This window comes from Eublepharis macularius, chromosome 1 (assembly GCF_028583425.1).
Source record: "Eublepharis macularius isolate TG4126 chromosome 1, MPM_Emac_v1.0, whole genome shotgun sequence".
NCBI lineage: Eukaryota > Metazoa > Chordata > Lepidosauria > Squamata > Eublepharidae > Eublepharis > Eublepharis macularius.
Window position 1 is genome coordinate 233159399 of NC_072790.1, and position 16046 is coordinate 233175444.

General features: G+C 46.5%; 2 protein-coding genes across 3 annotated transcripts in view; both read left to right on the forward strand.

The window, feature by feature from the left end:
• Positions 1-3663: 3663 nt before the first annotated feature.
• On the forward strand, positions 3664-11020 carry INTS5 (integrator complex subunit 5). The gene is made up of 2 exons (XM_054981810.1): positions 3664-3806; positions 6209-11020. Exons 1-2 carry the CDS (start codon positions 3718-3720, stop codon positions 9018-9020), a joined length of 2901 nt encoding a protein of 966 aa, XP_054837785.1. The 5' UTR covers positions 3664-3717; the 3' UTR covers positions 9021-11020.
• A 3798-nt stretch (positions 11021-14818) lies between these two features.
• Positions 14819-16046, forward strand: part of GANAB (glucosidase II alpha subunit) — a 33013-nt gene continuing 31785 nt past the window's right edge. For both annotated transcript variants that reach the window (XM_054992892.1, XM_054992903.1), the window contains exon 1: positions 14819-14853. In XM_054992892.1, the coding sequence (XP_054848867.1) occupies positions 14834-14853 (20 nt within the window). In that variant the 5' untranslated portion in view covers positions 14819-14833. The remainder of the gene's footprint in view (positions 14854-16046) is intronic.

A 16046-nucleotide genomic window follows, 5' to 3' on the forward strand; every position in this document is an offset into this window, starting at 1 on the left:
CCTTTTGTTGCAAAAATTATAAAAAGTTATGATGTGATTTGCTCTGTGCTTCTATGGCAGGAGACTCCCAGAGCCTGTGCACATTAAATAAAGCTTTGTGGTTTCAAGGAACAGAGTGGCTGTTTCTAGTTTCAGTCCACCAGGGATCTCTCAGCTTGCCTCAAAAAATAGGTTCTCAGAACACTCTCAGCCCTTTTGCTGACTGATTTTAACTGATCTCAACTGTTCTCAGTAGAGCTCCTGTTGGCTGGTTCAGACCACTGTTCTTATTGGCTGCTTTATCTTGAGTAGATTGTAGCATGCCCCATGCTGGTGGCCTAGGGTTGCCAGGCCCCCTCAATCTCCCAGTGGGAGATTGGGGCCTGGCTCTTACTGGGGTGTGTGCGCGCTCCTCCAAGCGTGATGATGTCACTTTAAGCGACGTCATCACGCAGCCCCCTGGCTTGCGCCATTGGGGGCTGCTGTGGAGCGCAGGAACGCTCCTGCACTTCGCAGCAGCCCTAAACGGGCCCGATCTGCACCAAAATGGGCACGGATTGGGCCCATTTGGGCGCAGATCGGGCCCATTGTGGGCCCCTGCGGAGCGCAGGAACGCTCCCGCGCTCTGCAGTAGCCCCAATCCAGGCCAGAACACATCCTGGCAGCGGCTGTGCGTGGGGGCGCGCAGCACCACAGGGGGGAGCGCATGGAAGGTGCGCGCCCCCCGCTGGCCAGGTAAGTAGGGGCGGGAGGGTGGGGGCAAAGGATCCCCCACCCCCACCGGGGGTCTGGCAGCCCTATGGTGGCCATATCTCAAAAAGGATATTACACAGCTAGAAAAAGTACAGAAGTAGGCAACCATGGAGATTAAGCGGTTGGACTAGCACCTTTCCTATGTGAGAAAAGTCTGAAGGTATGGGACTTTTCAGGTTTCAAAAATAAATGACTAATGAAGGACATGATAGGGGTTTATAAAAGAAACATACAAACATATGTTTACAAAAGAAACAATAATATGGCTCTCTAGGGAAAAGTGATTTGCTTGTGGTCATAGCAGTTATTTTCTTGAATTCATTAGTGTCCCTATATTCTTCTCCCAAGTAAGCCTGCAGGACACAGGGGCCTAGGGTAGGAGGGTAAGATTCAAAACTACATTAGGAAAGCCAAGGGAGAGGGCAATGAGTCAGTGCTTTAATTATTAAACTGGGAGATTCCTAAGTTGCACCTTCCTCCAAATTACTTCCTTCAGCCTAGAAATTCAATTAAATTGCAGAATTCACTCCCAGGGGACATAGTAATGTCCATAAGCTAAGAGAGCTTTAAAAGGGGTTAGACAGATTCATGGAGAAGTCCATCAGTGGCTCACAGCCACAGTGAGTAAAAGGAACCCATACAAAGGAGGCAGCAAATCTCTACTAGAAGGCAGCATATTAAGCTTTTTTATTCATTGGATAAGATGCATTGTCTTCTATGCTGTTTGTCAGCCCATCAGGGCAACTGGTTGACCGCTGCATGGAGTAGGACACTGGACTAGATGGAGCATTGGTCTGATCCAGCAGGGTTTTTCCTACTGAAAAGGGGGATAAAAATATAATCCATTATGTTGCAATTCTTCAGGCCTCCAACCTTGGATCTCTTACAACTCACCATGCCTCCCTTTCAAACTTTCAGAGAACATGGCCTCAGAATCAGTACCAGAATGGATAGATTTTGGGCAGGACCTTCACAGGATGTTTGTTTAATACCTTAAAACAAGGTTCCTACCCTACCCTGACCCAAATGCTTAACTAAAAATCCAAAATAAAAAGCCTGTTATCCACAGCCACCAAAAACCTTATCTGAGAGAAAACCTCTCTGTTCTCCCTACTTAAGCAGAGGCTGGTTCACTCCCTCCCAGGGACATTCCAGGGACTCTGATAGGCTAGCCAGTCTCTGGGGCTTGCTTGAGAGCAAAATCCCCAGGACTGGTTCAGAGCCCCAGAGATAGATATTAATGAAGTAAACGTTCACTTTTGGCGGGGGGGAAGCCATGTTTCCCTTATTTTGTCCTCGAAAGAAAACTAAAGTTGATCTTGGCAGTTGCATTTACCCTGGTATTTTCTTTCTCTATTCTCATATTCATTGTTTAATCTAAAGAAGAATGTGATGAAAGGAAGGCCATCTGAAGAGACAGAGGGAGTGTTTGGAGTAGCCTGTTTGGAACAGGCTCCAGGAAAGAAGCCTTGAAGGCCATAGATCAGTTCCTAGCGTATTCTCTCCCAGCCTTGAGTGTGCTCCTTCTGGAGCTTTCACAGATAACAAGTGGAGCCAAGCTGAACATCTTTTTGTCAGCCATTTTTCCAAGTAACTCAGGCAACATGTCGGGTTCACGCTCCAGTTTTATTCAGAGGAGTTAGCTGTGTTAGCTCATAGTTGCAAAATAGTAAAGAGTCCTGTTACGAGCCTTTCTTTTTCATTTAGATTTTTCCTTTAACCCTCTTTTTACACCCTCTAGATAGATTGCTGCCACCATATTCCAAAATAGTTAATTTAAATTTCGCTTTTAATAACATGCCCAACTGTCAGACTCCTTTGTGGGACTATGTGGCCATGAGGATAGGAATGGAATATATAGGAATGACTGATACCGTAGGATAAAATAAATAAACTTTTATTTTTACAAGCAGCATATTGGTTTCACTTTAGTACTTAAGCTTGATGGTTTCAAAGATAGTTCTGTTCTTAAAATTCAGTCACACAAATCTTCATAAACTTTCTCAGGCGCACACACAGTTTGCCTGTTTCAGATAGATTAATCTCTCATTCAAATACACATACTTTCTATCAGGTGCACACAAAGTTTGCCTGTCAAAACCAGAAAGCAGAATGAATGTTCTCTCACAGGCACACACAGTTCAGGCTTCCACACAGTTTGCCTAAATGAACTAGTATGAGAATCCCCTAAAGTTTCCACACAGGTTGCCTGCTCTGCCCAGACTGAATGTTCTCTCTCTGCTCAGTAATTAAAAACAGCAGTTTACTCCACCCACACTCTCCGTCATCAACCAATCATCTCACTCACTCATCCCGCTCTTTCACCCCCCCTCATCTGTACCACACCAAGCATTTAGACACACACAAACACACACACACTTAAAATCATTACAAGTCCAGTTGCACCTTTAAGACTAACCAACTTTATTGTGGCATAAGCTTTCGAGAACCACAGCTCTCTTTGTCAGATGGTTCTCGAAAGCTTATACTACAATAAAGTTGGTGTTACTGGACTCTTTACTATTTTGCAATTTTATCCATCAACTGCCTTGCAGTACAGTGACGGATCTTCAACTACCCAGGGAACTTCATAGGGGCAAAGTGAGGATTTGCACCCTGGTATCCCCAACCCTAGCTCAGCACAACAACAATCTAGCTTTTGTAACAATAAACATGAGTGTTCGAGGTATCGCGAGACTGTTGCTTTACAAACATTCTTCTTGTTGTTGTTTACACAAAACCATTGTTTTCTTAAAGGGAATATCAGTAAATATACTTTCCTTTAGTAGAGGGCGCTGTAACCATTTGTCCGGTGACTACAGAAGGTAGCGGAACGTTAGTGCTAGAGACTGCAGAACTCGGAGGGGCCTTTTTTCAGTGACTCAGCGCGCCCATTGCTGTAGGTTCCCCCTCTGTACGCAAGCGCAGAAACCAAAAGTAACTGGGGGATTTGTTCTTCCCCAGTTTCTGTCTCCCCAGGACGGCATGTCTGCTCTATGCGACCCCGCAGGGGTGGTTGGGCCTCCAGGGTCCGCCCCCAGCCCGAAACCGGCAGCAGCCCCGCCGTCGCTCAGGTATCCCCGCCAATTAGGGAACTGGGACTCCCACTGCTGGAAGGACGCTTCTTAAGACTCAGGCTGGAAATGCTCTGCAAGCTGGATCCTGTGGCGATGGCTAGGGGCTTGGGTGATGGGGGTGGAATTAGACTTTATATTGTTGTTGCTTTACTCCAGCTATATATGTCGCCTCTCCAGGACCCTGCCTGATTATTATTAGAACAATTCATTTTGTAATAGTAATCTCAGCTAGGAATCCCCTTCTCGAGTAACATGTCTAATATTAACCATCGTTTGTATTGGCATTTGGTTTCTGTGAGCAGCTTTTAGGATCTAGGTTTTTCTGGATAGGAAAAAGGATTTAAAAAAGAATAAAATGTTAAGGTTTTTCCCCACTCCTCCTTCCTCCGATTAGCTGAGCAGAATGTATGCTGGTGTCCCCCCTCCCCCCAGTCTATTTTATCCTTGCAACAATCTGTTGTAGGTTTTAGACAGAAAGGGAGCCCAAGAAGAACCAGTGATCTTTAGATTTCTGTGATCCTTCTCTTACATTAATCATGTCTTCTGTGTATGTGGGGCTCATAGATCTCTGCCCCAAGAAGCTTACAGTCTGAAAAGTGGAATAAAAGGAAAGGATGTGTGGGTGGGCTTCATACATAGTGGAATGAGGACATAGAATGTTGATAGAACAGACGGTGTCACTTCAGGCAGCAGGAGGAAAATGTTAAGTTTTTAAATATTTATCCCATGTAAGTAATGGCAAGTGGAAACTCAACCCAGATTTCACTGAACCATTTCTAATCACTACACCGCACCATCTATCCTCCATGATAGCTATAAAGAACCTTCATGCTCTCGAGTAGCGCACCATTGAGTACCATGTGGTGGCAGATTACTGGCTACTGCTGGAAACTATATTCTGATTAGATCTGGCAAAACAATTTCTTTGTTCTTATGCTAGTGGGCTAGGGTGCATATTAACTCTTGATTTGATCTTCACATCATTGTATAAGGTTGGGGTGTATATGGAATGAGCAGTGGTGGAGATGTCACAGATTTGGGGGGGGATGGCTAGTAATGAGTCTTCATGAGTATCTGGGAGAGGCAGACAAGATCCATGCATGGGTGATGTGATACTGTTATTAATATTGTTGTTTTGATGGGGTAGCAGATTTTGAGTTCCAATAGAATGCTTCGGGTGGAGGTCAAAGCAGAAAAATCGAAAACTTTCTTGTTTTGAAATCCAGTATTCTATCCATAAGGCTGTCTGGACATGCCATTTGCTGGACGTTTCTCCCTTCTCTTTCAGTGTCACAGGATGATTCTTGCACAGGAAACCATTGCCACTTGTTCACTTTTCCTTGTTGTCTTATAACCAAACTTTCTTGTGCAGATACCTCGATATGATCATATTTATACTACATCTTATGTGGAAGTAGTTTTTTAAAAAAATTACAATAAAGTAATATAGTTACTAGGATAAGTTACTGTTTACAGAGCTGCACAGAGCTCATCCATAGGCTACACATATATAGCATATACATAGAAATAGAAGGAAAATTTTAAAAGTTTTTGTGGGAGGACGTGATGTTTAGTCCCATTTGTTTCAATTTTAAGATGATCATGGAGACTTGTAAGTTAACAATGTTGCAATTACCCAAATTTAATCTAGTATTGTCCTCTTGATCTCATTAAATCTTAGAAGCTAAGCAGGGTCAGCCCTGATTAGTACTTGGATGGGACTTCCACTACGGAAGTCCAGGGTTGCTATGCAGAGGCAGGGAATGGCAAGCCACCTCTCTCTTGCTTTGAAAACCCCATCAGGAGTTACCGTAAACTGGCTGTGACTTGAGGGCACTTTCCACAACCAATCTAGTGCTATGTTAGAACTTGCAAGCCCCTTGGAAGGGTGAGAACCAAAGTAAGGATTCTTGCATTAGCAGATTTACGCTGCCATTGAAAAAACTCTTTCCTGAGAGTAAGCCCTGCTGAATAATGACTTACATTTGAATAAACCATGCTTAGGCTTGCTCCCTTGTTTTTGTAAGTGTCCAAAAACTGGGTAAACTCTTAATCTGACCTCAGGGGATGCCTTTAAAAGGAAACTCAATGATGAGGGGTGACTTTTTCCCTCTCAAGAAGAACTGGTTTATACCCATGCTTGGGTTCTCTCAGCTCAAGTTTATTGATTACGGTCTGCGACCAGCATAAGCAGGACATTAAAACGGTTTAAAAGTTCATAAATAGATATACAAATATAAAGTAGAAGCAAAACATGCCATAGGTTAATTATTTACAGAGAGCATGTTCAGACGGCCATATGCAGTTTACGGTACTTATAGACCTGGGCACAAAATCTCTACCTGGCATGTTGTCTGATGAACTCAAGACTGATACTGTTTCCTTTTCTTCTTCAACAGTTCCCAGGAGCTGGCTCAGGAGATCAAAGCCTTCCTTAGTGGTGTAGACCCCGTACATGGTAACAAGCTCACCATCAAGGAGCATGCCCGATGTGCCATTTTGCTGCTGCGCAGCCTCCCACCTGCCCGCAGTGCTGTCCTGGATCACCTTCGAGGTGTCTTTGATGAGTATGTGTGCACCTACTTGTTGGAACTGGAAAACAGTGAAGGTAGACTGAGCTGTGTCCGCTCCCAGGGTCCCAACCTGGACGATGTGGTTCAGGAGATCCAGGCTGTGCTGTCTGAGTTTGTCCACATGAATCCCAAGGCATGGGCAGCCTTAGTCTCAGCCTGGTCTATCGACCTGATGGGGCAACTGAGCAGTAAGTATGCCGGCCGCCACGGAGTGCCCCATGCCAGCAGCCTCAATGAGTTGCTGCAGCTGTGGATGTCTTGTAAGGCGACGCGGACGCTGATGGAGATCTACACACAGTGCCTCTCATCTATGATCAGCACCTGTCCGGACGCTTGCGTGGATGCCCTCCTGGACACTTCCGTTCAGCACTCACCACATTTCGACTGGGTAGTGGCCCACATTGGCTCATCTTTCCCCAACACGATCATTAATCGGGTGCTGTCCTGTGGCCTTAAGGATTTCTGCATGCATGGGACAGCCTCAGCTGACCTCCTTCTCTTCCCAAGCAGCACTGCTGCTGACAAGAGGGTTCCCAAGATCGCCTCAGTGGTGGGCATCCTGGGCCACTTGGCCTCTCGCCACTCGGAGAGCATCAAGCAGGAGCTGCTGAGGATGTTCCATGGGAGCCTGGGCCCCGCACGGGACCAGCAGCAGAAGGCCACCGTGCCCTTCTTGCTGCAGCTGGCTGTCATGTCCCCCACTCTGCTGGGCACCATCTCGGCAGAACTCGTGGACTCCCTCAAGCCGAGCGTACTCAACCAACTCCACCAACACTTTGCTTCACTTCCTCGGGAGGAACTGGAGAACATGGTGAGCATTGTGGTGCATCTTATCTGCCAGACGTCAGGAGGTGCCTACCGTACTCTCCAGTTCCTCATCAACACGGCCATGCCCGCTTCTGTCATCACCACCCCAGGCTTGGCTGTCCACGACAGCGTACGAGAAGCTTGTGACCGCGTCATCCAGCTGCTGCTCCTAAACCTTCAGAAGCTGGTGTACAACCGAGGGTCGGCCAGCTTGGTAGAGACTCCGCCCCGGGCTGTGCCTTTCTTGGATGAGCTGAAGGGCCACGTGCAAGAACTCTGCATCGAAACACTGCGGCTGGAGAGGAAGCGTTTCCTGTGGCAGCACCAGCTGCTTGTCCTGTTATCGGTTTACTGCACCCCGAGCTGCGCCAGCGAGGCCCTCTTCTACTTACTGACTCTGGCCAAGAGCCAGGAGGAACTGAGCCTAGCAACACAACTCTATGCTGTGCTGAGCTCTTGCATGAGTGACCTCTTACCCACTACAGTCCAGAAGTGTGTGAGCCAGATTCATGCAGGCAGTCTGTCCGAGCAGCACACAGCTCAGCTGTTCCAAAATCTGGCCTTGATCATGCAGTGGGAGGACGAGGGTCCGTCCTCCATGGGCCACCAGCTGGGCCAGGCAGTTTCGTTGCATCTGTATGATTTTGGTCAGCTCCTGCTGCATCCCAACCCTGAGGTTGCCCAGGCAGCCTCCTTGCTGCTTTCTGTTTGCCCCATGCCAAAAGCTATCCGGCCAGCTCATCTCCTCTTCCTCATCCGGTCTGCTGTGCACCATTTTTTCTTGGTGTTGCTCTACAAGTGCTCTACAGGCATCAGCTATGGGAGCCGCCTCCTCTGTTGTCTGAGCGGGGCCTCGCCCACTGCCAGCAAAGCCATCCTCCAGTACTTGGTGGAGGGATCCTTGCACCAAGGCAATGCTGAGCTCTTTGGTGGAGTGGCTGAACCTCCCGCTGCTGGGAACGACGCTGGTTTGGAAGGTGCCAAGGTTTCCCTGCTGGACATCAACCGGCGCTTTATGGCTGCTGTGAACTTCTCAGGCAGTGTGTGGTCAGTGTTCCATGCTGGGGTGATCGGGAAGGGTTTGAAGCCACCCCACACTCCGTATAATCGGGAACCAGAAGAGATTGCCCACAACGCTCAGACCTTTCTGAGCTTGCTGCTGCGGTGTTGTGGGGCAGGGCGCTGCAGCTCAGAGTCCCCGCAGCGTACCATAGCTGTCATCAGTCCGGAGGCAGCAAAGACAGTGGCAGTGGTCCTGGTGGAGACCGTCTGCCCTGACGTCACCAACAGCGAGCTGGCATGGCCTCCGGAAGAGCATACTCGCAACACTGTAGAGCGGGACATCCAGATAGGGAGATGCTTCCGTGACAACCCCTTGCTCTTTCAGCTTCTGTACTTAGTAGCAGCAGGGAGGCCGGCTTTGTGTTATTGCTCAGTCTTGCTCCGGGGCCTTATGGCGACGCTCATGGCCCATTGGGAGGCTTCACGGGAGAATGACACCGTCAGCTCCCCCTGGCACTTGCAGGCTTCCTGTGCCCTGGTGGCCTGCATGGGGGAAGGCCACCTTCTTCCCCCTGTTCTCAGCAACATGCACGAGATCTTTGACCAGCTGGCACCCTTTGAGGTCCACCTTTTGCTCCTCAGTGTCTGGGACTACTTACGCGATAACAGTCCACTGCCCCAGAAGTTCACCTTTGATGCTGCCACGGGGTTGTTCTTTCGGGATTTTTCTAGAGACGCTGATGTTGGCAAATACCTGTGTGTTCTACACAGCGTCCTGCATAAGAACATTGACCGCCTGGGCCTGCTTTCTGGGCGATTCCAGACTTAGCTGCTTTTTTAAGACTCTGCTGCGTGGCCTTAGCTTGTGATGCTATTGTGTTTTGGGATGGGGGGCGTTTTGTAGCTTGTTCAGGTCTGTTGGTCAGTGAATGAAGAGCTGTTGCAAAATTGTCCAGCTGGGGCATCAGATGGAGGGGGCAGTTGGGGAAGGATGGTGTAGCAGGTGGTCCTGGCCTCCTTCTCCCAACCCTGATAAATCCAACATTGCTTGAAAAATTACCGCAGATGTCTGTCTGTAGTTTAGTTCATAAAAAGTGGCTATTCCTCCTAAATAACTAAAGACGGTGAACTTACCTGAAACAGTATTCATGGTTTGGCTATAGCCAGACTTTGACAGCCAGGCTATGGTCTGGTCTACGCTGTTGTGTCATGTGATATGGGCATCAGTATCAGCTGACCTGGCTGCATTTACATAGCCTGGTGCAATGTAAGCTGAAGGTTGTGGCGTTCTCCCCTCCTCTCCCAATTGGTTCAGGCCATGAAGCAAGGATCTCTGCTGTTTCTACCGATCAACTCGGAGCAGCTTTTGATCGCCTTTCTATAGAATCCAGATCACAGTGATTCTGTTGAGGATCTAAGAACATCTGTGACAGTTGTGCAGAAATGTTTTCCCCATTGTACAAAAGGTGTGTGTGTGTAGAATATTGTGATCAAATTTCCATGCATTTTTAAAAAATATCTCCAGAAAAGAGATCTGTGGAATTTCATTGGAAGGACAACACGAGGAGGTGAAAACCACTTATTTGTGCTGATCTCTGTTAGCGTAGGTGTGCCCGTGGCTTTCTACTTGGCTAGGAACTGATGTTTTGCTTTGCTGAAGAGATTTGTGTGATTTGGGGAAGTTTACAGTTCTCTGGCACAAGCTACATCATCTCTGAACTGAGGCCACCTTTCTGCTGTAGCACAAAGCTTTCTAACTATGGCATATTTTTCTGAGACCAATTAATTTCTTGAACTAAGGTTCTGCACCAGAGCCAAGAGGCAAGCAGGGTAGCGGCTACCTCTTTGGTGTTTCTTAGAGTAGACCTGAGCCAGTCACCACCTTTCAGTAGTGTTCTTGTTCTAATCTGGCGTTACAAGTATGGAGTCAGTTTACTGCTCTTCTTCACGCTCCCATCCATTTCTACACCCACACATATGCAGCTATAGGTTAGCAATTGGGTCCCAACTGAAGAAGGAACAGCAATGGTGCAGGAAAAGAATTCTTTAATATCAGGTAACCCCTACACATTTCGCCTTAACTTCATCAGGGGGCTCTACCAATAAAACAATATATGAGAAGTAACTAATGTATCATTCCAAAAATGATAAAATGTTCCCCGGAGGTCGCTTCAATCAGTTAATAAGCAGTTGCTGATGGTCCCTGCCCCCAGGGAATTCCGTCTGGCCTCTACCAGAGCCAGGGCCTTTTTGGTTCTGGTTCCAACCTGGTGGAACTCTCAGTCTGAGGAAACTAGGGCCCGGCGGGATTTATCTTTCTGCCGGGCCTGCAAGATGGAGATGTTCCGCCAGGCATTTGTTGGAGGCTAGGCTGTCCTCTTGCCGGCCATACCACTGAAGACTGTCCACCATCTAAGCAGGAGCTCATACATATGTCGCAGGGAATGATGTAAGAGCCAAGCCCTGTGCCTAAAATGCTGTATTTTGATATTTATTCCGTCAATTGAGAAATTTTATTGTATATGGAATAGTGTTTTAATGTTTGTTTATGTTTTTATTGTTTTTAAACTGCATGTTACAAATTGTATGCTGTTACACCGCCCGTCTGGCAGGGAGGGCAGTCTAGAAATGCAATAAATAAATAAATAAAATAAAACACATTTAATTTTTTTTAAAAAAACAGGACCAATACACAGAGCATATGCAAAGTGCAGTACATTTTTGGTATCTAGAAACCTTCACCAACACAGTGATGGGAGTATGCCACATTGTGACAAAAGGGGAGTATACATTTTGCATCCAGTGCACAGACAAAATAGACATCCATAAGAATTCTGAAGGTCAGTAAGTTTTCACTATGGTAACTTTTTAAAGAGCTTTTATAAAACATCTTTTGTGAATGTAAGATATGGAATGTTTATTAATATATGTAAGCCTATGTTGGTGTAGGTTTCTAGATAACAAAAATGTATTGCACTTTGCATATGCTCTGTATATTGGTCATTAAAGAATTCTTTTCCTGCACCATTGCTGTTCCTTCTTTGTTTTGATGCCCCCCTTTTTTTTCTTCTTCCACTTGAGGAGCCACCTGTCTTTGTCACTGGCTTGTCAGTGGTAATGTAAATAGTCCTGAGAGTTCTTTGTGAGACTAGATCCAGAGGAGTTAGCTGTGTTAGTCTGTAGTTGCAAAATAGTAAAGAAACCAGTAGCACCTTTAAGACTAACCAACTTATTTGTAGCATAAGCTTTTGAGAACCACTGCCCTCTTCGTCAGATGCATCGTCTGACAAAGAGAACTGTGGTCCTCAAAAGCTTATGCTACAAATAAGTTGGTTAGTCTTAAAGGTGCTACTGGACTCTACCACCTTGTAAGACTGATTCTGCTGAGTGTCTTTTAGCCCTGATGGCCTCTTGACCTCTCTTGCTGACCCAAGACCTAGAAATTTTACTCAGCGGAAGCAGTAAAACAGACATTGGCATATAGGTCCTTGGCCCCAGCCGAGCAGAACCAGACAATTGCTGACTCTTCTTCCCTTTTACATCCCCAAATTCCAGCTTTGGTGGGCAGTGTAGTTTGTTTTCTAAATTTAAAAAAAATTAAGGAAGAAGGAACCTTTGCATCTTCTGGCTTTCATTTTCAAGTGGAGGGCTGATAGTCACTAGCATTTCCAGTCGAAAGCTGGATAGAGAAAAGAGTGGATGTACAATGTGATCCAGCACATAATGTTCCTGATATGGGGGACTGGGGAGTGGGACGCCTCTGCAGATAAACTTGGCACTAGTAGAGAGGGTTTTGCAGCATGGGCTGTTCAAACACAACGTTCCAGGGACTGCTACAGGAAAAAAACCCTTTTCTGAGTACCCGATGCACTTTGTGGAGATTTCCTAAAGAGACAGTGGATTCTTTATTTGGAGGTTCTTTAGCAGAGGCTCAACTGCCATCTGTCAACAGTGATGATTCTATGACTTAGTATGAAATTCGGCAGATTGCAAAGAGGGCAGAAAGGGATAAGCTGGTGCTGTGCTCTTTTGGCCCTTTCTTAAATGCCCAGGGTAATTCTGATTGCCACTTTGGGATCAGGAAGGAATATTCCTCCAGGCCATATTGCCCAGGGATTCTAGAGGAATCCTCTATTCTTCCTCTGGGCACAGAGCAGCAGTCATTGATGGTGGGTGAGGGAGTGAAGGGATGAGGTAGCTGTGAATTTCTTGCAGGGGATTGGACTAGATTACCCTCAGGTCCCTTCCAGCTTTACGTTTCTATAAATATATATGTGGGAGACTTTGACGTTTTGTCAAATGTAACAGGAACTCTGCAGGTGTTGTTACTTTTATTAGTTATATTTTAATCCCACTTTCCATTATTTGGGAAGTTGGTAGTATCCTGGGAGAGAAGGTGGCATGGTATAGACCGATCTTGTGAGATCTTGGAAGATAAGCAGTGTTGGGACTTAGATGGGGGACTACCAAGGAAGACTCTGTAGAGGAAAGCAATGGCAAACCACCTCTGCTTCTCACTTGCCTTGAAAACCCATTGATGGTGTCAGCATAAATTGGTAGTGACTTGACAACATGTGCATAAGGCGGTATGCAGGGTACTCTGCCCGCTAGATTGCTAGCTGGAACTGCATACCTAGATTGCTGCCTGCCTTCAGACCATATCCTGCCTCTGTTGGATTGGGAGAGCAGGTTTGAAGAGGATGAAGAAATTAATCTGTAAGAGCAAATTACCTATATGTAGCTAATGCTTTGAACACTTGTGTTGAGTCTTGTATGGGGTAGTCTTGCCTGTTGCTCTGTGCCATACTTTTTATCCCTGAATCTCTGTTGTCCTTCTGCAGCCAATCCTTTACCAGTGTTGCTAGGGAAACCTTGTCAAATTCACTTGTGTTATGTCCAAAACAGGAAGGTGAAATTGACAAAAGACTTTAGGGGGGCAGCTTTGGAGAAGATAAGTGATTCAGTAAAGGAGATTTCCACAATAGACTCTGTGGCCATTGTATGGGAACTTTGCAGAGAGGAAAGTTCACTGGGCTTGGGATAGATGAGCACATCACATACAGGCATAACAGAATGGTACAACGGGAGAAGAGAGATTTTGATTTATACCTGTTTATTTATTTATAGTAGGCATTTTTCACTCAGTGCAGATTGTATAATTTAAAACAATGCAATAACCTTAGAAAAATGCAACCAATGTTTAGTGAGATTCCATCAAAAAAAATTAGAGAGCAACACACTAACAATCTTATGATACACACATGTAAAGGAGCAGAACTGCAAAACCGGTAAACAAAGCAATAAATAAAAGGAACAAAGACATGGAAACTGCCTAAATTTCACAAATGCTAAACAACCTGATTGCCCACTTTAAAAATTCTTTCCTGAACCCAGTTGGCTTTACACATTTGGTAGATCTTTTTGGTTATGGAGCTTCTAAAATGATCATTAAAAACACCCCGCCATTTTCCACAACAGGTCAAAGGCACCTCAAAAAGGTGTTAGCACTAGTGTGGGTCCCAAAGTAAAATCCAAAATATCAGAACACAATCCACATGATTTTATTTTTAAATCAGTCCCCCAACCAAATGACACACACAGTGTGTGAGCTTTCAAGTTCATTAAAACTCTTAGTCCAGCTGGATGTTAAACACATGCACACAAACACACACAGAGACGAAAACATCAAAAATGGTTTAAAAGAAAGGAACATTCCTCAGGGGCCTGATACTGAGTCCTGGTCATTCTGCTTTGGGTATTGCTGGCTTACACCCAGCTCTGTGGGGCAAAAGGCAATAAAACAAACTCCATAAGTACTAATTCCAACAAATATTTTCAGGCAGGTAGCCCTTCTGGTCTGCAGTAGAATGGTGGGCTTTGAGTTCAACGGCACCTTCAGAGTGGCATCTTGTTGGACTCTTAAAGTGCCACTGGAGTCAAATTCCAACAATTGCCTTTTATTACTCTTTAACAGTGCGATCCTAAACAGAGCTACTCCAGTCTAAGCCCATTATTTTCAATGGGCTATGACTGGAGTAACTGCTTAGGACAGAGCAAGAGTCCAGTAGCGCCTATAAGACTTAACAAAATTTGTGGTAGGATATGAGCTTTCCTGAGTCACAGCTCACTTGATCTGGAGAAGCGCGCTGTGACAAAAACTCATACCCTGCCATACATTTTGTCAGTCTTGCAGGTGCTACTGGACTCTTGCTCTTTTCTACCGCTGCAGGCGGACTAACACGGCTACCCATCTTGAGCTATATGCTTACTGACAATCCTTTTTCGGAAAGGACCACAGAGAAAAACCTTTGCCAGAATTCATCTGAACTAAGAAGAGAAATTTAACACTCTGCCTCTCACCCCCGCCCCGAGGTCCCAGGCATCCGAATCGCTTATTCCGTCTCCCCTCCCCTCCCTCCTCAGAAAAGGACCCAGGCGTCCGAGTACGCCTCCCGCCAACTTCCATTCCCGCACCCATCAACCGCCGCGCGAGTCAGAAGGAACGCCCTCTCATGAATCATTACGCACCGGGGAGATACGCGTCTTGCCACGCGATTGGTGGAGCGGGAGGGGCGGAGTCAACCGGAAGGAGCCAATGAGGCGCCGCGCTTCTGGGTGGGGCGGGGCCGACCCGGATCTAAGATGGCGGCAGCGGGAGGGCGGTGAGTACGGGGCCCGCCTGGGAATAGCGCCGGCGCCAGGAAGAAGGCGCTGCAACCGCCGCCCCTGCCCGAGAGGACGAACTTCCTCTCCTTTTGAATCCCGCCTGTCCCCGCCAGACTCTCCAAGAGCCCCGCGACCGACCCGCATGGCCGCTCCTCGCAGGGTCCCTTGCCTGGGCTGGCCGCAGCCCGCCTCGCATCCCCAGGCCGCCACGTGCTCCCCTCTGCTTCCCTGTAGCTGCCTGTGCTTCCTCCAGGCTCGCGAGGGCTGCCGTTTTCCCCTCTGCTCCGGTGCCTCCTGTGCATGCTTCTTTGTGCCCACAGCCCTGTAGAGTCTAGATCCTTCCCAACTCTCTTTTTCCCAACCCCCAGAGTCAAGGCCTTCCCTGCCCCAGCTTTGACTGTCGAAATCTCCTACCTTGGAAATCTAGTTGGTCTGTAAAGTGTTATTGAACTGGATCTTACGCTGACTCAGGTTCCCTTCTTAAATTTCCCCTTCATGCCCACTGGCCTAGCCCTTTCTCTTCTCAGTTGTTTGCTTGCTTCTCAGGGCTTCGATATGCAGTTAATTCTTCCCCTTTGCTTGCCTCTCCTCTCCACTAACTCACATCAGTCTTATGCTTTGCAGATTTCCTTATTCTCCTTCATTTTATGCAGGAATTCTGTTTATTGCTGGGAAGCTAAGGTTGAGAAACTTGCCTTCAGCCACCCAAGTACATTCCTGATAAGGAGATTGAGGATCCCTACTGCCCTGTCCTTTGTCTGGCATTTTTTTGTAAATCTCCATTATATTTGTGTTTTAAATTACTTGTTTTCATTCATGTGGGCTGGGTTTCCTGAGAAGGCAGAAGCTTTCTGTGTATCTGGTGCTGTTGGGAAATTGGTTTAAAAAGATGGATTTGGAACCATGTGTGTTCATTGGAGCGGAGCTGCAAGTTTCTGTTATAATTCTCTCAGTGAAAGGACTTTCACCTTTTGGCAGATCTTGCTTTTACAACTAATAGTTGTAAAATAGTTTCAACCCAGGCCAGACCAGTGCATTTTTTTTGACATTTCCTTGGTCCATAGCTTTGCTCCTCTGCCTACTTTGATGTTGAAACAACACCCTATGTACTTCACAGATTAACATAAACTGAAATATTCTACTCCCCCTCAAGAGCTTACTATGGCTTTCTGGCAGGGAAGGAAGACAA